The following is a 26089-nucleotide window of genomic DNA, read 5'->3' on the forward strand; positions in this document are numbered from 1 at the left end:
AAGCCATGTATTCTACACTGCGCAGTATTCACACACCTCTCCCTCATCGGGAACAAGAAATGTTTCATAATTCCCTTCTTAGAAATAATTGTTTGTATAAATTATTTATTAACCCACTTACTACACAAACATGATGAAAGACACGGCAAGCTACCCGCCAACACTAAGTTCTGCCGAAGCTGCCTTAATGTGCTGAAGGTTCATCTGTAGGACACTGATTCATTTATTGCCATTTGGAGCAGATATACAGAGTCCAAGACCGTGGTTGCCTCTCTGCTCGTTCCTTGTACATTTTTATTTGCAGATTCAGAAGAGTGACTCATTTTTGAGTGCTCTTTTGTATCATTTGTTTTTGTCTCCGTATTCATTTAATTATCAAACAATGCATCCGCTGGGCATGGTGTTACATCTAAAATATTACCGTATAGTGGGTTAGTTGTGGTATGGCTGTCTGGCGATTTGCTAATTGAGCATTTGTGGGTGTGCATGTGTGTGTGTTTTGCATTTGTGGGTGTGAGAATATTTGCCTGTATGTTTCATGTTCAATCATCAAATCTACAGTTAATGACATTTACAGACCATATGCCATGTTCTCAGAAAAAACGAGAAGACAAGAGAGAGTTTTGTGGTGGATTTTCGACCATGCTGTACTATTAGACATGTGAATAAATATTAATAGTTAGAAATAATTATGAATGATATTGGCCAAATTATTAACTCTTTAGTTTTGTAGTACAAGTTTTTTAAGTTTAAAGGCAACATTAATCAAAATCAAATCAGAGCTGGGTTCAACACTGATGGAATCCGCATCTTTGTTTTCAGTTATTCCAAACTGATTTGCTGAATTTAAATTTTGTCATATAAGCACAAATAATGTTATAATTAGCAGACATAGTGAACATCTCAAATTACACTGTGCTAAAATTTTTAAAGGAAGAAGTGAAGAATAAAAAGTACTTAGCGCATAGAGTCCAAAATCACCAGTAATTTTTCACCATTTCATAACCCTGGGTTACCACTGTACTCGCAAACCAAAGAGCAGTCCAGCCAATGGACACATGAACAAGATAATAAAGTTTTGTCAACAGCAAACTGAATTTGATTCTCTTCATTTCTCACTACTTCTAATATTAATGAACTGGATCCATATTCCCTATTTATTTTATTGTGCTTGTTTTTAATTGTACTAAGCCAAAAAAAGAAAATTATTAATAAATACACATCTCCCGAATAATTAAAAATCCATAACCGTAAACATCTATCAAGTTAATACCATAGTAGTATGTTAAAAATTAAACAATTAAAATGTTATTATTAATCATAAGTAACAAAAATCTTACACCAATTTCAACTATTATCGTTTTAAAAGAGTCTTACTTAGATGGCAACTTGTACAGGTAACCTTTTCCAGCGTCGGACCACATTATGATCCTGTCCATCGCCAGAAAGTCTCCAGACATCCACCTCTCTCCACGGGGAGCCAAATACGAACATAGTACACTAAAATCTCCTACAACAAAACGTTAAATGTTCTTAGTTTGCGAAAAGCTGAGCAACTACAAACTCTAGTTTTGGGTAAAGAGAACTTGCTAATAATTGAACGTTTTGGGTGTTCTTTTAGGAATTTTTTGAGCACTCAGGAATATTTGTAAGGATGAATCATTAAATTGGAGAAGAAAGAAAATAAAGTGTTTAAACGAAAGGAAAATTGACCAGAATGACGGTACTAGATTTTTGTTTTGATAAAGTGCAGCAACAACCGTTGATACGTATTTCGACCTCCTTAAGTCTCTTCAGAACGGTATAGCCACTGCTCTGAACCAAAACAAAAATCTTTCCCGTCCTAGACAATATTTATTAAAATAACTATATACAGACGTAACTACGCCATCTAAAAACAAAAAGAGAAATCAAACGATTTCTACTTAGCGAAACCGAATTCAAATCTTAACCACTGTGTTTCCTAAAATTTGCGAAACAAACAGCTGGATGAATTAATCGGCAAGGGAATCTAAAATTGCATTCCACAAGCCGTTCACCCTAGTCAAAATTCGTAGTGAATTCAGTTTCTCGTACTTCCAACGAAGTAAATAACAAAACAGAATGACGGTACTAGATTTTTGTTTTGATAAAGTGCAGCAACAACCGTTGATACGTATTTCGACCTCCTTAAGTCTCTTCAGAACGGTATAGCCACTGCTCTGAACCAAAACAAAAATCTTTCCCGTCCTAGACAATAGTTATTAAAATAACTATATACAGACGTAACTACGCCATCTAAAAACAAAAAGAGAAATCAAACGATTTCTACTTAGCGAAACCGAATTCAAATCTTAACCACTGTGTTTCCTAAAATTTGCGAAACAAACAGCTGGATGAATTAATCGGCAAGGGAATCTAAAATTGCATTCCACAAGCCGTTCACCCTAGTCAAAATTCGTAGTGAATTCAGTTTCTCGTACTTCCAACGAAGTAAATAACAAAACAGAATGACGGTACTAGATTTTTGTTTTGATAAAGTGCAGCAACAACCGTTGATACGTATTTCGACCTCCTTAAGTCTCTTCAGAACGGTATAGCCACTGCTCTGAACCAAAACAAAAATCTTTCCCGTCCTAGACAATAGTTATTAAAATAACTATATACAGACGTAACTACGCCATCTAAAAACAAAAAGAGAAATCAAACGATTTCTACTTAGCGAAACCGAATTCAAATCTTAACCACTGTGTTTCCTAAAATTTGCGAAACAAACAGCTGGATGAATTAATCGGCAAGGGAATCTAAAATTGCATTCCACAAGCCGTTCACCCTAGTCAAAATTCGTAGTGAATTCAGTTTCTCGTACTTCCAACGAAGTAAATAACAAAACAGAATGACGGTACTAGATTTTTGTTTTGATAAAGTGCAGCAACAACCGTTGATACGTATTTCGACCTCCTTAAGTCTCTTCAGAACGGTATAGCCACTGCTCTGAACCAAAACAAAAATCTTTCCCGTCCTAGACAATAGTTATTAAAATAACTATATACAGACGTAACTACGCCATCTAAAAACAAAAAGAGAAATCAAACGATTTCTACTTAGCGAAACCGAATTCAAATCTTAACCACTGTGTTTCCTAAAATTTGCGAAACAAACAGCTGGATGAATTAATCGGCAAGGGAATCTAAAATTGCATTCCACAAGCCGTTCACCCTAGTCAAAATTCGTAGTGAATTCAGTTTCTCGTACTTCCAACGAAGTAAATAACAAAACAGAATGACGGTACTAGATTTTTGTTTTGATAAAGTGCAGCAACAACCGTTGATACGTATTTCGACCTCCTTAAGTCTCTTCAGAACGGTATAGCCACTGCTCTGAACCAAAACAAAAATCTTTCCCGTCCTAGACAATAGTTATTAAAATAACTATATACAGACGTAACTACGCCATCTAAAAACAAAAAGAGAAATCAAACGATTTCTACTTAGCGAAACCGAATTCAAATCTTAACCACTGTGTTTCCTAAAATTTGCGAAACAAACAGCTGGATGAATTAATCGGCAAATTTTGCCGATTAATTCATCGGCAGCACGGTTGTTGCTGCACTTTATCAAAACAAAAATCTAGTACCGTCATTCTGTTTTGTTATTTACTTCGTTGGAAGTACGAGAAACTGAATTCACTACGAATTTTGACTAGGGTGAACGGCTTGTGGAATGCAATTTTAGATTCCCTTGCCGATTAATTCATCCAGCTGTTTGTTTCGCAAATTTTAGGAAACACAGTGGTTAAGATTTGAATTCGGTTTCGCTAAGTAGAAATCGTTTGATTTCTCTTTTTGAAAGGAAAATTCTTCAAACATAATATTTGCCGAATTGGCTGTAATTAATAAAAAAAAATACCGAAGCGATGGACATAAAGATATCAAATTCATCAGATTTTATTTGAAAAACAGCCAACAGTGCAGCCATTAATAAAAACTTATTACTTTAGTGAAAAAAGAGACAATATTGGTTTTATTGTGGACTTTTGAAAGCTATTTACCTACTATCATTGCCTGCCTGTCGCAATGTTTGAAACTAGTGTACCAATGACGCATTAAAAAACCCGTTTCCAAAGACCAATATTTGACTATTGCGGATTCATGAAATTATTTTATTAATGGGTCTAATGTGACATGGAAATGTAACGCAAAATCTGACCATGTCATGAATTATAATTCGCTCTGTTAAAGATGAGTGGCGGTGCGTGGTGAGTTGTCAACGAACTACATTAAAGCTAAAATAACGCAAAAGCAGTATTCAAATTTTCCGATGTGCGAAAAATTCATTCACTTAGTATGCGATATATATATATATGTATATATATATATATATATATTTATATATATATATATATATATATATATATATATATATATATATATATATATATATATATATATATATATGTCTATGATGACAGGTCACACCGTTTGTCCAGTAAGGTAACGACGCCACCTAGGAATGAAATCTGAACTACCAACTTTGACATTTCAATTATATTTTATTCTTAAAACGATACGGTTGACTTATTGCTAATTCATTTTACAAATTGGTAATTCAAATATTGTTAATCAGAAATTTTACTACTTCACAGTAATTAATTTTTTCGAAAATTGCTAAAAATATAGGTTACTGTAATTTTAAGGTAAGATTAATGACGTATAATATATATTTATTATGTCATTGGATAAGATACACATACACTTCTTATAAAAATAAAATGACGCTTTACCAAAATAAAATAAAATAAAAGTAAAATTAAATAAAATTAAGTAAAAGCTATACCTGTAAAAACGCTGCTATACCGTTTCTGCTTCATTTACCATAAAATCCCATAAGAAAATCCTAACGTTCAATCTGCTCATTTTTTGAGCCTTTTGATACATCACTGCTAATAGCTAATATGTTGAGACAGAAAAAACACACATTGCGGCATTGCTAAGAGGGCATTACATCGTATCTCATTTGTTATTGGTCCGATTGGAGCGTGTGATACGTTAAATGAACGGGAAGGATATCACGAATATATTAAGATAGAGAAAACAAACAAGGCGACTACCAAATACGAGATGTCATAGGGCACTATGGATAAAAATAGTTTAACTAAAAGACAAATTTTGATTTATTGAAGAATGCCTCTGGCTGAGTACAAAATAAACAACTGAACGAATCCTAAAATGCGACATAGCAAATGAAAGGGGAAGATATAACGAATATATTCAGATAGAAACAACAAACAAGGCGACTAGCAAAAGGACATTAAACAGGATCTTCATTATTATTGAACGTATAGCGACATACGGGATATCATAGGGCACTTATGCAGGGTGTCCAGAAACTCTCCTGACAAACGAAAACTACGGATTCGTCAGATAATTTTATGATTTAACCCAATTCACCTAGTCCGAAAAAAGGATAAATAATCGTACCAGTTTTCATTTTTCTAAATAGAAGCGTTCTAGAGTTATTAAAAAAAAACACTTACAAGGCGCCATCTTCAAAGAGCTCTAGCTCCTTTAGGAAGCATTTTCGGAATAGGTGAAATGAATTAAATCGTCTTAAAATTATCTGAGGAATCTGCGGTTTTCGTTTGTCAGGAGAGTTTCTGGACACCCTTTAGATAAAAATAGATTTACTGTAAAACAAATTTTGATTTATTGACTTAAAGAAAGCCTCTGGCTGAGTACAAAATAAACAACTGATCGAATTCTAACATGCGACATAGCAAATAAAAGGGGGGATATAACGAATATATTTAGATAGAAAAAACAAAGAGACTACTAAAAGGGCACTACACATCGTCTTCGTTATTAATGAACGTATAGCGACATATGACATATCACATGACACTATGGATGATAATAGACATTTGCTTTATATATCAAGCATAAGGTAAATTAGCTTTATTGGCGTTCTGGCGCCGTCCTTATTTCACATCTACACCAACGACCAACCAATGCACCCTCAGACTGAGAGTTTTGTCTACGCTGACGACCTTGGTATAGCCGTAAAGGGCAAAACACTCACAGAAGTAGAGTCGACAATGAAAGAGGCTTTAAACATGATGTCAACTTATTACAAACAAAACTCATTAAAGCCAAACCCTACTAAAACCCAAATATGTGCATTCCATCTCAACAACCAACTGGCGCATATAAAACTAAATGTTTCTTGGGAGGGACAACGCTTGAAACATACTGATAGGCCCAAATATCTTGGAGTAATACTAGACCGGTCACTAACGTATAAATTCCACTGTCAGAGAACAAGACAAAAGGTTTCTACAAGAAACAACCTTCTCCGGAAACTTGTAGGGTTGTAGGGCGCAAGTGGGGTGCAAACCCCCAGGTCTTGAAGACAACAGCTGAGGCCTTATGTTTCTCAACAGGGGAATATGCTTGTCCCGTCTGGGGCAGATCTAGACACGCCCAACAAGTCACCACGGCGTTAAATGAAACATGTAGAATAATTACCGGTTGTATGAAGCCTACCCCTCTTCCCCTTCTGTACCGGGTAGCTGGATTCGCATCACCAGACTACCGTAGATGCGCCTCACAATATGTGGAGGAGTTCAGGCAAACTTTCGATGAAAGGCACCAATTATACGGGTTTGACGAACCGAAAGGAATCAGCCGACTTAAATCAAGGAAAAGGTTTATGAAAAATGTCAGCGTCGAACCACCCGAACTGTTCCGCCTACATCCAGAACGACCCAATGGAATGAACCTGGCGGACACTCAATCGCATACGCACAGGTGTTGCCCCTGTAAAACAGAACCTCATTAAATGGGGCATCAAAACAGACAGCGACGCACTTTGTGAATGTGGGAAATACAGAACGTGGAGCACCTGAGAGTATGCAGATTTTGTCCATCACAGTGCACCCTCGATGATTTATGGCTCGCAAATACAAAGGGTGTAGACGTAGCCCGATATTGAGCAGAAAAACTGTAGTCGGATCCAGACACGAAAAAGTAAAAGTAAGGCCTGAAAAAGGCCCCTGACTGATTACAAAATAAACAACTAGACTAATATTAGCATATGACACATCGAATCAAACGACGCGATACGTATAGTACATATAAAGTATATAATGACGGGCAAGTTACTAGTAATAAATATAAAACTAGATTCTAAAATGAAGGAAAACGATGAAATGTGACGTTTGACATTTTACAGATTTTTAAATATTGCGTTCTTTTAGCTTTAATGTAATTCGTAGATAACTCACCACGCATCGTCCCCTCATCCTTTTTTATCTTATCATTCTGGTGGATACACCAGACACCAAACACGAGCATTAGTGAAGAAAAAGAAACAAAGAAAAACATCATCATAAAAAAATATCCTTACCTGCATCGTAAATCTGCCAGTACTTCGTGCAGACCACAAGAACCGTTCTTTGGTTGTAACAGCAACATTGCAAGCATACCGCGTTCAACGTTCTAATCTGTTTACTTTCGTTTTCGTAAATCGGTTCTTGGTGTCTATTTTCGGCTCCCGTTAGAGTCCAAACTTTGACCATACCGGTTGTGGTTAACGCCAGTACCACATCGTCTTTACGTTTCGCCGGTCTTAATACCTAAAATGTGCATTAATGGTGTTACATAACCCGCACCAACTGTAGAATTCAAAATAAAATATATAAATATATCATAGTTTCAACAAAAGTCATACAAAAAGTGTATCTGTTAACTACAGACACACAAATCGTCCGTTACCCGTACATATTGAGTATTTTTCATCATTCAAGAAAGTCTTTATGTTGGATGACTTAAACTGTAGGGAAACTGAATTCGTTGATCACCATTATAACATAGAAGGCACATAATTATGTGACCTGATTGTAGAACTTCCTATTTCAAAATCACCAACACTGAATACAGGTAATATTTTGGATAAAGTCGAAGATAGATGTTCCATGTTTCTGATCACCTTCTTCTCCTCCATGTCGATCTGTCTAGAGTGTGGCCATAGGACAGAAGTGAATAAAATATAGATAACCAAATAAACAACCGCGTATACCTTAAAAAGATAGCATATAAGAGAGACTGGTCCATAGTTTTTGGGTGAGTCTAGGTCCTTACCCGACTTTAAAGGCTCCAAGGTCGAGTTCTTGGCAACTGGGCCCAAGTTTTTTATTTGTTCTACAGAGATATCATCCGCGGCAACTGCGTTCCTATTATTCATTGAGTAAATGGCTTGGTTTAGTTCTTTAATTCTTCTCTTCTTCAAGTGCCATCTCCGCGGCGGAGGTCGGCAATCATCACAGCTATGCGGACTTTTGAGACGGCTGCTCTTAAAAGTTCATTTGATGTACATCCGTACCACTCTCTCAGGTTGCGCAGCCATGACATTCTACGCCTCCCTCTTTAATTGTGAAAGGTAGCAATTACTAGGCAATTTCTTTCAAGTTGGATGCTTATAACTTTATTAGCCAAACTGACCATCTTCAGAGCTTCCAATAACAAACAATATTTTAAGAGAACAGGGAAGAATAAGGGATAAGGATTGCCTACATAGTGATAAATCTATGGTGGAAAAAGAGTCGTTATAGGAACTAAATCTGGTAGGTTCCCTGTATTAAGTAATAGTAGATCAGAAGAGTCAACTTGATCAAGAAGGATATTTAATTCTTGTAGGTCTAGTTCGCTAGGATGTGGTAAATAAATGTTGCATATATTAATGTTTTTGGTATGTAATATTCACTGATACAACTTCGAGATTAGTACTTAATAGAATTGGCTTAGCTTCTATGTCTGTATTTACGAAGATAGCTACTCTGCCACTGGCCTGTTGTGCTATTCGGTTTTTTTTTTAAATCATTGATAATTTCGAAGATTTATATTAGCTTGTTTAAAATGAATTTCTCGAAGACGTAAGAACTTTGGGCATAATTCATTTATTAAAAGTTTTAACTGTTCTAAATGGGTATAAAACCCATTCAGATTCTATTATAAAACAAAGGAATTGGACATGTTGGAATTCTGATCGAGATAGTTATTCATCTGTCTCCTCTGTCTAAGAGAGATTATTGAGGTCTAGTTTCTTTTTCAATCCAGTGATATTATGTTTCAATCTTGAATTGTGGGTAAAAGCGTGAACAAAATTAAGGATCTCAATTAGCTCGGCAGTTTCATTCGAGTAATCTTTGATATTATTTCAGGATATTTGGCATATAGTGTATTTTCCAGAAAGTCACATATTTCATTATAGTTTAGGATAAATGGTGGTGATCTATTTTCTATTTTGTCTTTAAGTAAACAAAAAGTAAAAGTTCTTCGCGAGAATTTCTGGTTGACTTTTTTAACTTTTTCTTTGGTTTGCTTACTTCATGAGGAGTAAATATCTGTGAATCGGTCTGTGGGGTATTTTCGTTAACTTCTGGAGAAGATGGGATGAACCTTTTCAGTTGATTAGAGACGTTTGTAATAAGTTTTTTAATTGTAAAAAATAAATTTCTCTTAACATATTGTTCCTGAAGATGGCATGATACATGCCAAAATACTCAGCTGATTTTAATAAAAAATTTTACACACTATCAAGTTTTTTCAGAACATACACCTGTTGTCAGTTTGACCTTTATTTTAGAAGCGTATACAAGTCATACAGTCTTTTTCTAATTTATTATTTTTTATTGCTGTGGTCTTGCGCGCTGGACCTCTAATAAGAAATGATGAGATACTTGGTCTGGCGTTACTTTATGGGGTTTCTTGGTTTCAGTAGGGTCGCAGTTGAGCTTCTTAATGAGGTTCCACACTATTTTACTACTGTGTGTCATATCCATTTTGTTCAAGGTATTCATCTACATCGTTTGCTTCGCTGAGCATTTTCATCACTGCTGTTCCACAATATATATTTTCTTTTTTAGATGGATTTTCATTAAACAGTTTTTTTTATTTGGTCAGAATGGTTTTTGGTTCCTCGGAAAAACCTGATATGAAATACTGTCCCAACTGCTGGGTACGTGTCGCCTTGATATTATTTGACTATCCCTATAAAAGTATTGTAGTTCTTTGGAGTAGTTTCAGATTATAGATCGCCTTGAAAAGTCGAATCTTCTACGAAAGGGAATTTTAGTTGCTCTGTTTATATTCCTATGGGTTGATGTTAGATCTTTGGGATTCGTTCATAGACATTTTAAAAATATCCGGAATACCAGGAATTAAGCAAAAACATACCGAGGATGTCAAAAACGAAAATGGAGAACTGATGATAAACTTTTTCACGAATAACGAACTAAGAATAAACAACACATTTTTTGACCACAAAGACCAACACAAATATACATTTAATAACACCCGTGGACAAAGATTTATGATAGATTATGTTATAACCAACAAAGATATACATCCATCGAAAATAATCGACGTAAGATGCCTCAACGCAGCAGATGTAGGTAACGACCATAGCCTAGTATTATGTAAAATAAGAATCTTCCTGAAATACTTCCCACCCAAAAGGGCGGCGCCAACACAAATAAAAATCAAAGTCGAAGGACTAAATACTAAACAGAATCACTTGGAGAGAGGAAAGTAACGAACACTAACATATCAAAAAAGAAAACACCATGGTTTAGAGAGGAAGTGAAGACAAAATGTGAAGAAAAGAAGAAAATCTTTTTACAATACAGAACACAACAAACACAATAGGCATACAAGAACTATAAACGAATCAGAAATGAAACGAATACTTTAGTTAGACAGATAAAAAGGGAAAAAACAGATGGAACACGACTTCTACGGAACACAAAAAGAAATATGGAGAATGATCAAAGGACAATAAAAGAGATGAACGAACTAATAAAAACAAAACAAAATCAGAAGGAAATATGGGTAGACTACTTTCGATCCCTATTAGCTAAAGGTGACGATAATGAACCACCAACACCAGAGGTGACGACAAACGAAGAAATCAATATTGAGGAGGAAGAGGTAAAGGAAGCATTAAAGAAATTAAAAAATAGAAAATCACCAGGAGAGGACAGAATACCGAACGAACTGCTAAAGTACGGAGGACCAGATCTGACCAAACAACTATTAAAACTAATCCAAAAAATAATAGAACAAAACAGAATTCTTCAAGAATGGAGATCAAGCATCCTAATACAGTCATGTCTATATAAAAAGAAAGAAAAAGAAGAAAAAGACATTTGGAAAATGCAGCACTCATGGATGTTGAAGCTTACAAAGCAGTTATCTGGGTTGTAGCTTCGCCTCCAGATTTTGCTGGGTACGAATCCTCCAGGACGAAACGTCCATTATCAAACAAAAAATCAAGCTATTTCGCCAATATAAACTCAATAGTGACTCACTAATCAAAACAGAATATAACCTCGTCTCGGCCAGGATTAAGAGGTTTATCATCCTTTAACGGGCTCAGTAAAGGACGGGAGTAACCACCTCAAAACTGGATTACAGGACAGCGAAAAATTCTGGAAATATTCCTAGTTCTAACGAAACAAAAACTCTCTAAACCTGTTGATAAATAACCAAATCATAAATTCAAATTAAAAAAGGTCTAAGACTTTAAAAATTCTCTTCAGACCATCTTCCCAATTCCTGAAAATCCTATGTATGATATTGTATTCGAACACGAAACAGAAAACATCCTCAGAAGCAGCCTCTCACAATCCATTCCTGAAGTTCATTAACAAATCATGTATTCTATTAATACTACCACCATGGATAATTAAATTGCCCTCGATCCTATCAATAGATGTCTTGAACAACTTCCTGAAAGCATCTAGAGTCTTCTGGCAAATACAGTCAATCTACGCCTAAAATATAACCAACTTCCGATTCCCTGGAAAATAGTTAACAGCATAATGATTCCCAAATTCGGAACCTGATTGTGTCTGAATTCGGACTCTGAATTCGGCTTGTTTGATGTGGAATCCTATAGTTCTACTTACTGTTGCTACAAAAGGATTCAATGTCGCCTTGATACGCCATGTCACGAAGTCCCGAGGATTTGTATATAATCGCTAATCATGTTTTGAAAATTACTGTTGATTACATTTTGAACTGTATATATATTTGTAAAGTAATAAATACATTAAATATATTCGACTTACGTGTAAGGCGCTAATCCAGTCAGGATTTTGTTTAGAGGAAAGCATGAAGAGTATCTCCAAACTGAATGGATCCATAACTATAATCTCTGGATAATAACCATTACAGAATAAACGTAGATCCTCACAGTTGCACATATGATACGCCTAAAATAACAATTATTAACATTTTTTATAAAGTAATACAGAATTATACAGTAATATCTAATTCGGTTAATGTTTAGATCCCTACGTGTAACATATAATGAAATGAATGTAGTTTTATGCTTTTATGTCCCTATTGAACAGTATAAAATAGAAAACGAACAATGATTGAGATTCTCTAAAGGTTAAATAGCAGAATGAAGAAGGTGACGTATTTATCACATTTAAATTAGCTCTATGACGAGAGCTATTATAAACCCTTGTCCCAAATTGTGTTCAAAATGAACACAACGCTCATTTTTACCTAAAAATAGTCTCCTCTTATGGTACTATTAACTTTTACAAGAGCAATTGTGACTTCAAACAATTCTCTTGTGTGCACAAACCTCTTGGAGTCAACATACATGAGAAAAATTTCAATTATAAATACTACCGACTTAAAAAACAAAAATTACGTATTGTAACAAACCAACCTGACGCTGCGCCTCAGGAGGGCGGGCCGTAATATTATTATTTTAAAACCCCAAAATATGGCGTCTCGAGAGTCCTGTAAGATGGACTAGTGACCTGAGTGTGTGTGGTCTGACACACGATTATACAGCTGTATCAAATCACCGTAATTTTCATTATAAAATAAACCCTGAGATTAATTATTATTAGTATAACATTGTATTATATGTTCGGCTACTCCACGTATTAATATATTATGGTATATAATAAAAATGTGGGATCGATTTTAGCATAGCACCATCAAAAAATTGGATCATATATTCAAATATTGGTTAAATAAACGATATCTTCCAAAACTATAGAGGCCATATTTGTTTAAAATCTAAAAGTACATGTTGCGTAACAACAACATTTAATATTTTTATTTTATTTTGTATCATATCATTATATCAGACTGTATATTAGTTTAAGATTTATAAAATTCTTAATAAAAGGTAAGTCGGAATGTAAACATATCCTTTATATACATCGAGGGGGTCAGGAGGGAGATTTCTGAATGTTAAGAAACCATTACGAGCATAGTGATTCAAGGGGTGAGTGGACATCAGTTCGAATCCAGCATTGGATGAGCGCTAGGCTCCTGTCCGCATTAGCCGCATCTCAGAAGGTTTAACACAGTCGGTATATTAATAAGTTTACTCAGTTCGTGTCAATATTGTACCACCGACAAGTTATCTAGTTTTTTTTTTCACATAAATTCAAACTAAATATCATTGCAAGCAAGTTATCGGCGTCCAAAATACGTTGTTGTAATGGTTTAAATAGACTTGTTAAAACGTTCTTTTCTAAACTTTCATTTGTCCCAGTTTTCTGGATGGTCCTTCAAAGAAGTATACAAAGTGAACCTATTTCCCTAAGCATAAAACTTGTTCCCCAAGGGAAAAAACCAGCGACCTATGACTGGTGCGCGAAACAAAGGCATCAGGACAAGGTGTAAGGACAAACACACCTGCATCTTCGCTCAGTACACTCACAAAAGTTACTAAGAATCCCATCAGGCTTTTATTTGACGATATTTATTTTATCAAACAAAAGTATAGTATAGTATAGGTAAACATTGAGTCTCATAAAATTTATTTTCAGAATTAAAACTATATATTTCAAATCGATTTGTGATAATTCAATTATTTAAAGATACGATGTTTTCCAAAGAATCAATACATTTCGTTATATATTACAATTACTGCAAACAGTGGCAACGCTCCTCTCAAATAGATTTTTCTGTCACATAACCATGCACGATATTCAGAATTAATGGTGTGCTCTTACCCAAAATAGGAAGCAGAGACCGATCGTAAATTAGGTAGTAGGATTGAGTTGAGACTGACATTGAGGTATTAAAAATCAGAAGATGACAAAAGGTCGCTAGAAACCGAACAGGATGGCGACGAATCTTGGAGCAGATCATTCTTCTTAAGGTTCCTCCTTCATTACGGAAGAGTGGCTATAGCTACAGCAAATTGCTCTCTATCTTGAGCTGTCCTTAGTATCGAATGTGTGTCCATGCATATCCAGTCTCTTACATTCTTCAGCCAGGAGCATTTTCTTCTTCCTGTTGTAGAAAGTTATATTTTTCTCTTCTGAAAATATGACCTAGATAACTCGTTTTTCTGTTGTTTACAATATTTAGGAATTCTCTCTGTCTTCATTCTTCTCAGCATCTCGTTGTTGGTCACGTGCTCTGTCTACGAAATCTTCAGCATCCTTCGAAAAACACACATTTCAAAGGCTTATACGCTTCATACTTGTAATTCCGAGAGTCCATGTTTCCACTTCGTATAGCAATAAGAAATAAATGAATGTTTTTACAGATTGATATAGGATATCCAACGATAATATAGATTAGGAATGTTTAATACATTCATTAATGTTTACACTTACATTGAGTTATTGATTTAAATTACTTAACTTTGGTTTATACTTATTTATCTTTGGTTTCTTCTTGATCTTGTAGCCATAGGATAGGTGGGTTTAAATTAATTGTCTTTAAAGTACCTAGTTTAGGTTGAGTTTACCGAAAGTATAAGCTGAATATAGCCGCATATGTCAAAAATATTTCGGTTTGGCAGTGTTGGCATGTTTTTATAACGCATATGTTGTATGCTTCAAATATAAAAAGATAAAGCTTTTAAAAAGTACATTTTGATTATACTGTTTTATATATTCTGCAATTTTTAATTTATATGAAGCAATAACGAGTAAATATTTGTCTCTTTCGAGATTAATTGCAAACATCTGTTGTAATCTGGCAACTGCTGATTTGACGATTGCCAAATCTATCTCCTAATCTATCAAAGGGTAATTGCTAAAAAAATTTCTAATAATTAACTGCAATTAATCTCCAAAGACACAAATAGTTACTCATTGTTGTTTTATATAAATCAAAAATTGCAGAATTCATAACATAATATAAACAAAATGTACTTTTCTAAAGCTTTATCTTTTTATATTTGAAGCATGCAGCATCTACATTATAAAAACATGCCAACACTGATGTACCGAAATTTTTTGTTCCATGTTTGGCATTTGCGGCTATAATCAGCTTGTACTTTCGGTAAACTCAACCCTAGTTTAAATTGATAGTCCTTGATTTTTCAGAATTTATATTTTAATTTGGTTTCCTTTGGTTAAATAATCTTGTACACTTGATTTTACTGTCATAGAGTATGTGAGTTTAAATTATTCTTTTTTGTTTAAGTTTAAGTATGTTATATCCTTCTTTGCACCCATAGGGTATTTGGGTTTTAATTAACTTCTCATTGGTTTAATATATCGCTTAAAATAATTATTGAGAAAATGGTTCCCTTACATGAGGCACAAATCATATCAATCATAAGCAAAAATCTAAATCCTATATCAAAATCATCCACAAGACTCATGACCCCCCCCCCCCACAAAAAATTCTGGCTCCGCCACTGTCCTGATATCTAAATATTCTGGTATAATCCATCAACGATACAAATTTAACATTTTTTTTGCAAATATTAAATTTCTCAATTTTGTAACTAAACATTACATTTAAAGTCAAAATAACTGGTGAGTAGCAATTATGTGTACATAATTATACTAGTCTAATTATGCATTAACATCTAAAAGTTTACAAAATATGAATAACTTAAAAACATGAAAAACCCCACACAAACACAGTATCAATAGTAATAGTAGCAATGTCAACTACAAAAATTTGTAAACAAATATAAGCATGTTTACACAAAAAATATTCACCAGTTGGTTTTTGTTATTTATATGAACAGTACTGGAATTTTAATCATATTTATTAGCACACATACGCAAATTCAGTTATTTATAACAACAATTTCGTTGTTTTCTACATTTGGAAACATACTTCAAGTCACTTTAACCACAAAACTATTGTTTATAATGGGTTGTTTAATAGTTTATATATTAGATTCATTCTTTTATTTTTCTAAGGGTTGTAGTACTGTTGGATGAGCACTTACTAATTTATATAAACATTTCTATTGCCTATTATAAATCGTTTATTTTCAGAAGGTATGGTGCTAAAGTAAATTCATAAACGATTATAAGACAATAGAACAATACAAAAGAACAGTAGAAAAATGGGTTGCTGCCTTTAAATGTGGTCGAGAATCCATATGAATGACCTTCAAAAATTGCACCAATACCAGCAAAAGATATATTTAGTAACAGACTTATGGATCTCAGAGCAATATATTGGCTAAAGTTTTGGGTTTTGGAAATATTTGTTTATAATGAGTGTGACATTTACGAACAATGGAACAAAAACATAGTCGAATAACCACATACTCAATTACCAGCAAGATTTGGACCGTTTTAGAAAGGATAGAAAGGTTTTTAGAAAGAATAAAAACGTTTTTATACAAAAGGTTTCATCATTTTGTATCAGACCAGGCTCTAAAAACATTATTTTAAGTCAAAACAAGAAGGTAATAAGCGATGTAAACCCAATACTATCGCTAGAAAATAAGTTCCATCCTCCATCCTATGGCTTTACAGCCCAATTTAAATGTTGGATGAGAGAGCCCTGGCCTCTCTCATACAACATTTCCATCCGTTAGGATCTGTAGCCATTCTCCTTCACGATCGAATGGCAAGGAGATTTCTGGCATCTTCATTCACATCATCCTGCCATCGCTTTCTCGGTCTTCCAATAGGTATCTTCCCTGCATTCTTGCATTCAACAGTTTTTTTTGGGAGCCTGTTTTCTTCCATTCTAAATACATGGCCTGCCCATTCAAGACGCTGTAGGCGGAGATATTATATATTTCATAATTGTATCTGATTCGCCACCTGTTGTTCTCATTTATAGGGCCTAGTATTCGTCTCAGTACCTTTCTTTCAAATATGTCTATGGGGTTTACAGATTTTTGAGTCCAAACCCCACCAGATATGTTTTTAGAGGTATTTTTGCGTGCTAATTACGAATCCATTGTGAAAATAATTATATATATCGTCATTTGCAAGTTACATAGTTCTTATTAATTTTCTCAAAACCAGAAGCGAGTATTTCTGTTTTGACGATTTTTGCCATGATAACTTTAAGTGCTGAATCAGAATCTGTCGTCAGTTTTTTTCTATTACATTACCTTACATCTGTTACAGTTTTTTAAACCTAAGACTGGACAGACAGACGGATGGACGGAGAGACAAACATAGTCTACAGGATCGAAATTTTATTTTTGTACAATTATTTTGATCCAATAGCGTTGTGAACCAACTGGATGTAAAATTTGGGAGAAAATGATGATTTATACAAAAAAATATTAATTTTCCATTAAGATAACTCACCTTTTCACAAAGCTCACAAAAAGTATAAATAATTACAAAACCCAACATATTAGCCATATTTAATTCCCTCTGACCTCTGGCTAGTCTTACATCATACATAATTCATGTTGTATGACATGATTTTCTTACAACAGAAAATCATTATTAGCAGTCAGGGAAACATATTTTGACAGACTTATAGATTCTCACTTCAAGGATGGAATCTGTGCATTAGAAAATTGCTAGAAGACTCGTATAGCAGTTCAGGGATATTATATTTAATAAAATATATTTCAGCATTTTTTATTCTTATCGAATAACAAAACTTACGAAACATTTATTATGTACTTTGTTATAAAACCTACAAATCTGGATGTCCTACCATATTTTTTTACTGTAACTATATTATATACATACAATTCATGATTAATATGTAAAGCAAATTAACAACATATGCAATTTTCATCATATTGCAGCTGTGTTAATTATGACAGCTTAGAGTGATTAAGATTAATAACTTCACTGTCCCAATGGTAACATATACCTGGAGTCTACCATGTCCAATGCTACTTTAATATTAATGCAACATCTACTCTTGAATCACATTTGGCTCATGGACATACATACTAAGGACACATGTAGGTTCTTTGAATCATATATGCATCAATTGACAGTAATATTGTTAAGAGATTTAGAGAACATGTGCTGCTACCTTATCATATACCATATCAAGACTTCTAGATGGAATAGAACAATGTATTTTTTTTATTGGTGTAAATTTAATGTCCATTCTTTGTATCTTACAAAGTTATTTGCTTCATATATTGTGGAGCAGCAATGACAGAACAATTAACAACATTAATTAATAAAATTATAAAACAAAATAAAATACCGGAAGATTGGAGAATCAGCAAACTAATTCTACTATTCAAAAAAGGAGATAAAAAACAGCCATAAAACTACAGAGGTATAAACTTATTAAATACTACGCTAAAACTTACAACTAAAATTTTACAAGTGCTAATAAATCAGAGGATAAGTTTAGCAGATGAACAACAGGGTTTTAGTAGTGGAAGATCATGTACAGATGCAATATTAGTTATAAAGCAAATTACTGAAAAATCACTAGAGTATAATAGACCAGCATTTCTGTGTCTGATTGACCTAAAGAAAGCGTTTAACAGCATAAGACTCAAAGATGTAATCCATCTTCTGTATAATAGAGAAGTTCCTCTAAATATTATAAAAACTATGGAAAACATCTACCAAAACAACAAAATGGAAGTCAGAATAGATGGACAACTAACAAAACCTATAGAAATAGGCAGCAGAATAAGACAAGGAAATTTATTGAGCCCCATGCTCTTCAATTTGATCATGGATGAAATCATCAAAAGCGTTAATAAAGGAAGAGAATCATCATCATCAATCAGCCAATCACGTCCACTGCTGGACATAGGCCTCCCTCAGTTCTTTCCAGTGTTCTCTACACTGGGCCACTTGTAGCCAGTTTCCCGCTACATGTTTTATATCATCGGTCCATCTAGTCAGTGGTCATCCTCAGCCTCTTTTATAGTGTAAGACCAATAATGACATTTGCTTCAGAAACAAGACCCGACACAGCCACAACGCAAAGGCTACTGGAAACAGCAGAGATGAGAGTACTGAGAAGAATTACAGGAAGCACACTGAGAGATCGAAAGAGAAATGAAGACATTAGAAGAAAATGTAACATACAGCATACAATTGAATGGACACAAAATAGAAAAAAAAGAATGGAATAACCACATAAGCAGAATGAAGGAGACCTGTGTCGTCAAAATAGTAAAAGATAAGTCACCAATCAGCAGAAGAAGTATCAAACAACCAGCCAAAAGATGGAGTGACAACCTTCCATAGAGGTATTAATCCGCCAATTAACAGGCAGAATTGCTTATAAAGAGGAAGAAGAAGAAAAAGAAACTTATTTGCTAAAAAACCAACCTTAAGAAAAATTATTAGGCTTTTTCAGGAGTCATTTTGAAAGTGAAAATGGTCAATAATTGGTATTATACATGGAATAAATGTACAAAATACACTTCTCAGCAAAAAACATGAGGCCCTAATGAGACTTCTACAATGAAGGGCACTGAAGTAGAAGGAACAATATAAGGTGGAGTCATTGGCAAAGAAGTGTGGAACATATTGATTGCTTAGGATCATTATTCAGACTGCATAAAATATTCAAAGTTGTGAAAACAAATTTTGGATTAGTTTTTGTACTCCCAAACTGAAATACGAGCAGGCAATGAATATTGGGATAACCCAAGATAGAAGCACATGAAGATGAATAAACATATATATACACATCATACTCCACTATGGAGTAGCGTGTGTATAGGTGGTAGAAATTCTAATTTAGTAACATTCCACAGTTGAATACTCCTACTATTGATTAAACCTGAAAATATATTGAAATGTTGATCTACATTACATCTTGAATAACATTACATACTAATTAAATTAAGTTTAGCAGAAACAAAGAAAAATACCTGCATATTGGTATGAACTTGTTGCAACTTAACTGCCTCTCTGCATTTACCATCTATCAAATCCCAGGTACACATTTCACCTGCTTCGGAACTTGAAACAATATAATTGTTATCTTGTATCATAGAAGCCCTTGTGATGCACAGTATTGGAGCTGTGTGACCAACCAAGAGACATCTTGGAATCATCTGTAAGGTATCTGGATCCACTTGCCTAGGATCAAAAGGATAAATTCATTGCCTATTACTTTTACTAGATGTTATTATTTATTTTCTTGTTTAATATATATATATATATATATATATATATATATATATATATATATATATATATATATAAACCACTTAAAAAACCTACTAGGCCTAAGAATGTTACCAATACTGAAATAAAAAATACAAGTAAAATTCGTAATACAATTTACAGTATTTAAGATGTCTGTTCCAATAAATAGGTAGAATTAGAGCATAATAAAAGGCACAATATAAAAGGTTGTGTAAATGTATTATCCAAAAAGTATACAGTCAAGCTTGAGTAATCATAATAACAGATTTATTGAAAGGATTCAATAAACTGAAAGAATTCACTAACATATAGTTTAGTTACTAGAAAATTAAAGAAAAATGTTCAAAATTAAAATATATTTATTATATAGATATCAAAATGTTTCACATCATAACAGTATAATCTACAATAAAATATATCTGCTACTAATCAATCAATATTATTTACTAAATTGTTTATACTGTAAACAATATGACAGGTTAAATTGATAATGGTTTTTATTGACTACTCTTTTGCTCTGAGTAGAAGAAAATCTTGGAAACAAACCATACAAATTAATGTATTCAAATGTTCCTTATAAATTTAAATAATGTTATAGATAATTTAACGTGATTAAACTGTAAATCTCAATAACAAGCATGTATAGCGTATAAAGTAATATTTATATTATGGTATAAAAATATTTAAAAAATGTTTTCTTACCACAAACATATTTGACCATCATAACATCCAGTTGCCAAAGTCTTGAGGTCTTTTGATAGATAAACACATGAAATACAATGTGTTGGGGCGTATTTGCCCCATAATACAACGGGAACTACCAAACTTGTGCCAGGCATTTTAGATATCTAAAAAACATGGTTCATTTAAGATCTCTTTCAATAAGAAAAGTTCAGATAAAAAATAAATTGATTTAAATTAAAGATTACATGCATGAGCTCCGATCACGTGACTTAATTTTCCAGTTTTAAAATAATCTGCGTTTGATTTAACAACAGCAATAAATATTAGGAGTAATAAAGTGGTTTAAACTGGTACAACAACATCGCCAGACAAGAGCGGTCATTTATTTGATATTCTCATTACAATTAGTTTTGGATTTGCTCGTAATAATTACCTGATAAATTCGAGCTTTTTAAGGACGGATTACGCTCAAAATATTATTTTCTCCAAATAATTGAATAAAATGTAATTCGCCATTTTACTTGTAATCAGCTGTTTATTAATTGACATTGACAAGTAATAGCTGTCGTCACGCGTCTTATCGATTAATATTTCTGTCCTTTTTTATGTCTTTTTAACAATAAAGATGAGCATTATATTATTAAAAAAAAGAGGATCCTTAAAATAAGTACATTAATTTTAAATTTTTAACGCCAAATTTGTCCTAAATTTTAAAATACGAAATTGTTGATTGATATTGAATAATAATTTACTTTTGTATAATCATATTATGTTAAAAAAGTAAAGTACAATTTTATGACCGTAGTAAGAAAGGGGGGAAATGAGTTTAAAGAAATGCTGGAGGCTGTGACAAAAATCATCAAAAGAAAAGATTTTAGAGAGAGAACAGGGGTAAACATAAGTAACGTTAGCAATAGAGAGAAACAGAAAAGAGAAGAGAAAGGATGGGACTTTCCCAAAAGGAAATTGCGTTTACATAATAATATACTCCGTCTACTCTGAATCCAATTCACGCCAGGCACGATTCACCTGGTAGTCTTTACAAAATTTTCACTCTCACACAAAAAAGCCCTACTATGTGCAACGTTTTCTTTTTTTTTATTTAAACACAAAACCACATCAACCGCGCAGGGTTATAGGATTTAAAGCATATATTGGCAAAAATAGAGTAAATATGCAAAAGCAAAAATGAAAGAGCATTATGTTAAAATAGTTAGGGCATATTTAAGCTCTACAAGGAAATAATATGAAAATACGAAGAATGGCTGATTTGCAATTTCCTGGAAAAGAGAGGAAGGCCAAATTAAACCTGGTGGAAGAGGCTTAAGCAGGACATGTTGACAAATAGGATTGATATTAGCACAACTTAAAGTAATTTATGTAGAAATTAAGCTGGGGAAGCAGATCTCTCATAGGGTTAAAGGCAAAGAGAATGATGATGATTAACAAAAAATATATATTTTACATATTTTTCTTTCCAGTATTTATTTTTAATGTTATGTAGCACAATTTTCTACAATTACAAGTGTGCTATATAAACTAATGACTATAATGACTAATTTTTTTATTTATATTTTCTAATCCTGTACAGGTATCACAGTTACGCCTATGGATTGGGCGTAGATAACTAGCGCCGTACCCACAAACCATACATACTCATGTATGTATGGTTTGTGGCCGTACCCATTATGAACGGCTCGGCCCATGCAATTCACTCTCCCCAAATGTCCTATCTCACTTACACAACTATTTGTGGTAAATAATTTTATCCTTATCAGTTAATTGGAATCGTAGCTCACTTCAAACTGTTTCACCACACTAATGACACATGTCACGACTGTCACGTCACATTCAGGAAAGTATTTTTCTTTTTTCTTCAATCTGTCACAATTTTATGCAAGAATACATGCGGCTTTATAAAATTATGATTTATCCTTACAATTCATTCTTCAGTTAAAAGGTATTGTTTTTGCGGCTTTATATATTAAAAATTCGTTATAAGCAACAATAATGAAGTGTCATTACGAAGTTTTAAGTGTATCCAGAGATGCCGACGACAGTGAAATTAAAACAGCATACAGAAAGTTGGCTCTAAAATGGCATCCCGACAAAAATTTGGATAATGCAGATTTAGCCAAAGAACAGTTTCAGATAGTTCAACAAGCCTATGATGTATTGAGTGACAGACAAGAAAGAGCCTGGTATGACAATCACCGTGAGCAGATACTTAGGGGTTCAAGCTCTGATTTTCAAGACAACTCCCTGGATGTGTTTCAGTACTTCACAACTACTTGCTTTAATGGATATGGAGATGACGAAAATGGTTTTTACACGATATATAGAAATGTTTTTGAGAGAATATCAAAAGAAGAAATGGATTTTATGGAAGACAAAGAAGAGTTTTGTAGTGTACCAACTTTTGGAAATTCTACAAGTGACTTTGAGGTAGTTTCAGAATTTTATGCGTATTGGCTTAATTATGCAACAAAAAAATCTTTTGTTTGGCTAGATCCTTATGATATCAAAGATATTAGAGACAGAAGGTATCTTAAAATGGTAGAAAAGGAAAACAAAAAAATAAGACAAAAAGCAAAAAAAGAAAGAAGTGAGGAAGTTAGAAATTTGGCAGCTTTTGTGAAAAAAAGAGACAAGAGAGTACAAGCTCAAAAGAAGTTACAAGAACAAAAGCTACTAGAAGATAAGAAAAAACGAGAATCATTAAGTAAACAGAAGAGATTAGAAAGGCGAGAAGAGTTGGAAAAAGCTAAAGTTTCTAGTCAAGCCGAATGGGCCAAATTTGATAATGTTAAATCTGAATTGGAACAAATTGAAAGAAACTTAGCAGAACAATTTGGTGATGTTTGTGATTCTGATGAAGAAGGTGAATTAGATTTGTATTGTGTAGCTTGTTCAAAGTTGTTTAAAACTCCAAAGGCTTTTGAAAACCATGAAAGTAGTAAAAAGCATAAAGAAAATGTCGAAATTCTAAAGGAGACAATGCTAGAAGAGGAAGAAATATTAGAAAGTGATGAAGAAATATCAGATAATGAAAAACAACAAGATGAAAAACATTTAAAAGATAATCAATGTATGGCAGTAAATGAGGATTTAGATGATGTACACATAGAATCTGATGAAACTAAGTCAGATTCAGAGTCTATAGAGGAAAGTAACAAAAACAAAAAGAAGAAGAAAAAGAACAATGTTATAAACCATCATGAAGAAGAATGTTCTAATGGTTTAAATTTTGAAGTATCTTCTGATGATTTTGACTTTGATTCATCAACAAAAAAACAGAAAAAGAAGACCAAAAAGAACACAAAAAATAAAACAAATGAGGCTGTTAAGATTGAAAGTGAAGAATTACAAGAAAACCATACAGAAGAAAAGCCTGTGCCAAAAAATAAAAAAGAAAGAAAAACTGCAAAAGATATGATTAAAAAGGAAATACCAGATTTGGATATAAACCATAGTTGTGTGACTTGTAAATCAGCTTTTCCATCAAAGAATAAATTATTTGACCATCTGAAGAAGACAGGACATGGTATTTATATTCCTCCAAATGTGAAAAATAAAAAAGCTAGCATCAAAACCAAATAATATGTTTGATTTGTGAAGTAATTTAATAAATTTATTTATTTATTGTTCAATGTGTTTTTTACATATATTGAATACACAGTGTTCTCAAAGGTTTTTAAAATGGAGAGAATGGAAGACATTTTAACAGAATGCAGTTCTAGTTTTCAAATACAGTGTGTCTGTAAAGTATGGAATAAATTCAATATTTTCTAAATGAAAAGCCATTTTAAAAAAATCTAAAACACGTTGATTTTTAAATTTAATGTTCTACATTTTACAATAAAATTTCATTATACAAGGTGATACACATTACAGTGATGAGGTCATCAGCTCTTTTTTTAAATGTAACATCCTCATCGAGCAAAAAGACAAAAGAGGGAATCTAATCGTTATGAAAAGGCGACCAAAAAAGTGGCCTCTGATGGCGGACATATCCGGAAATGCGAATGCGCCAAATTTAAATTTTCCGACACTTATTAACAGTAGCTATAAAATAGTTTTCAGAATGTGTCTTAGACGAGAATATTTTAATTAAATATTAACGATAACAGTCTAAAATGTGAAACAATTGTTAAAAAACTTCAATATAAATAAGATTTCATGTGACAGTTGGGACAAATAATAACATAACCCAACTAAATTTGATTTCTTAAACAAGGAAAGACTCTCTTTCCTTGTTTAATTTGGCCTCTCAAGATGGCACTTCCTGTCTAACAATATTTTTGCCCCCACTACCTTTACATTCCCTCTTTTGTCTTTTTGCTCGATGAACATCCTGTATTTTAGGACATTTTTAAAATCGATAAAAATGAGCTGATTTCAAAAAAGTATATTACTCGGGTCTAATGGATATAATTTGAAAGATATGCGCTTAGAAAATAAATTATTTATTATCAGTTGCAAAAAAGTAGCCTACTTCTAGTTTTTGGTAAACTAATTATTTTTAGTAATGTTCAATAGCAATTAAGTAGTACAATAATTGTATTAATTTGTGAATGTTCTGTATTATTGTTTAGAATTAATTTTAAGTAGAAATGAATTTGAGTGTAAAGCAAAGAGTTGAAATATTCATGATGATTGGGTGTATGCAGACAAATCGTGAACTCAGATGGAAGTGAGTAATTTATTTAATGATAAATATCCAGAAATACCCATCACGCAGTCAAGAGTAAGTAAGATTGAAAAGAAATTTCGAGAAACGGTTGAAAATGCACACAAATCAGGTCGTCCCTCTGTAAATTATGTTACATTAGATGTTCTACTTGCTTTTGAAGAAGACGCGCACACTTCTGTTCGTAAGGTTTGTAGTGATCTCGATGTTTGCAAAACAACGGTACACAAAGTATGTAAAAGTAAGTAAAATGCACAGTTGTACAGGAATCAAACGAGGATGATCCAGATAAAAGAATACAATTTTGCGAAATAATGATGGATAACAGCCACCGAAACCCTCTCTTGGTTCAAAATATTATTTTTTCTGATGAGGCTA

At 33.2% G+C, this 26089-nt stretch overlaps 2 protein-coding genes across 7 annotated transcripts in view; one reads left to right on the forward strand and one right to left on the reverse strand.

Moving 5' to 3' along the window:
- Rbcn-3B (WD repeat-containing protein Rbcn-3B) overlaps positions 1-21568 on the reverse strand; it is a 75177-nt gene extending 53609 nt beyond the window's left edge. For all 6 annotated transcript variants that reach the window (XM_072532371.1, XM_072532370.1, XM_072532369.1 and 3 more), the window contains exons 1-6: positions 21455-21568; positions 21040-21185; positions 20058-20268; positions 12106-12249; positions 7383-7611; positions 1378-1510 (exon numbers count right to left, since the gene is read on the reverse strand). In XM_072532371.1, coding sequence (XP_072388472.1) covers positions 1378-1510; positions 7383-7611; positions 12106-12249; positions 20058-20268; positions 21040-21176 — 854 coding nt within the window. In that variant the 5' untranslated portion in view covers positions 21177-21185; positions 21455-21568. The remainder of the gene's footprint in view (positions 1-1377; positions 1511-7382; positions 7612-12105; positions 12250-20057; positions 20269-21039; positions 21186-21454) is intronic.
- A 1277-nt stretch (positions 21569-22845) lies between these two features.
- LOC140441564 (dnaJ homolog subfamily C member 21) lies at positions 22846-24671 on the forward strand. The gene has a single exon (XM_072532375.1). It carries the CDS (start codon positions 23032-23034, stop codon positions 24619-24621), a length of 1590 nt encoding a protein of 529 aa, XP_072388476.1. The 5' UTR covers positions 22846-23031; the 3' UTR covers positions 24622-24671.
- The last annotated feature ends 1418 nt before the right edge of the window (positions 24672-26089 follow it).

Source organism: Diabrotica undecimpunctata, chromosome 5 (genome assembly GCF_040954645.1).
Source record: "Diabrotica undecimpunctata isolate CICGRU chromosome 5, icDiaUnde3, whole genome shotgun sequence".
Taxonomy (NCBI): Eukaryota; Metazoa; Arthropoda; class Insecta; order Coleoptera; family Chrysomelidae; genus Diabrotica; species Diabrotica undecimpunctata.

Bases quoted from the DNA above. Each gene is read 5' to 3' on its own strand.
- LOC140441564 (XM_072532375.1), top strand. From the start codon at position 23,032: ATGAAGTGTCATTACGAAGTTTTAAGTGTATCCAGAGATGCCGACGAC.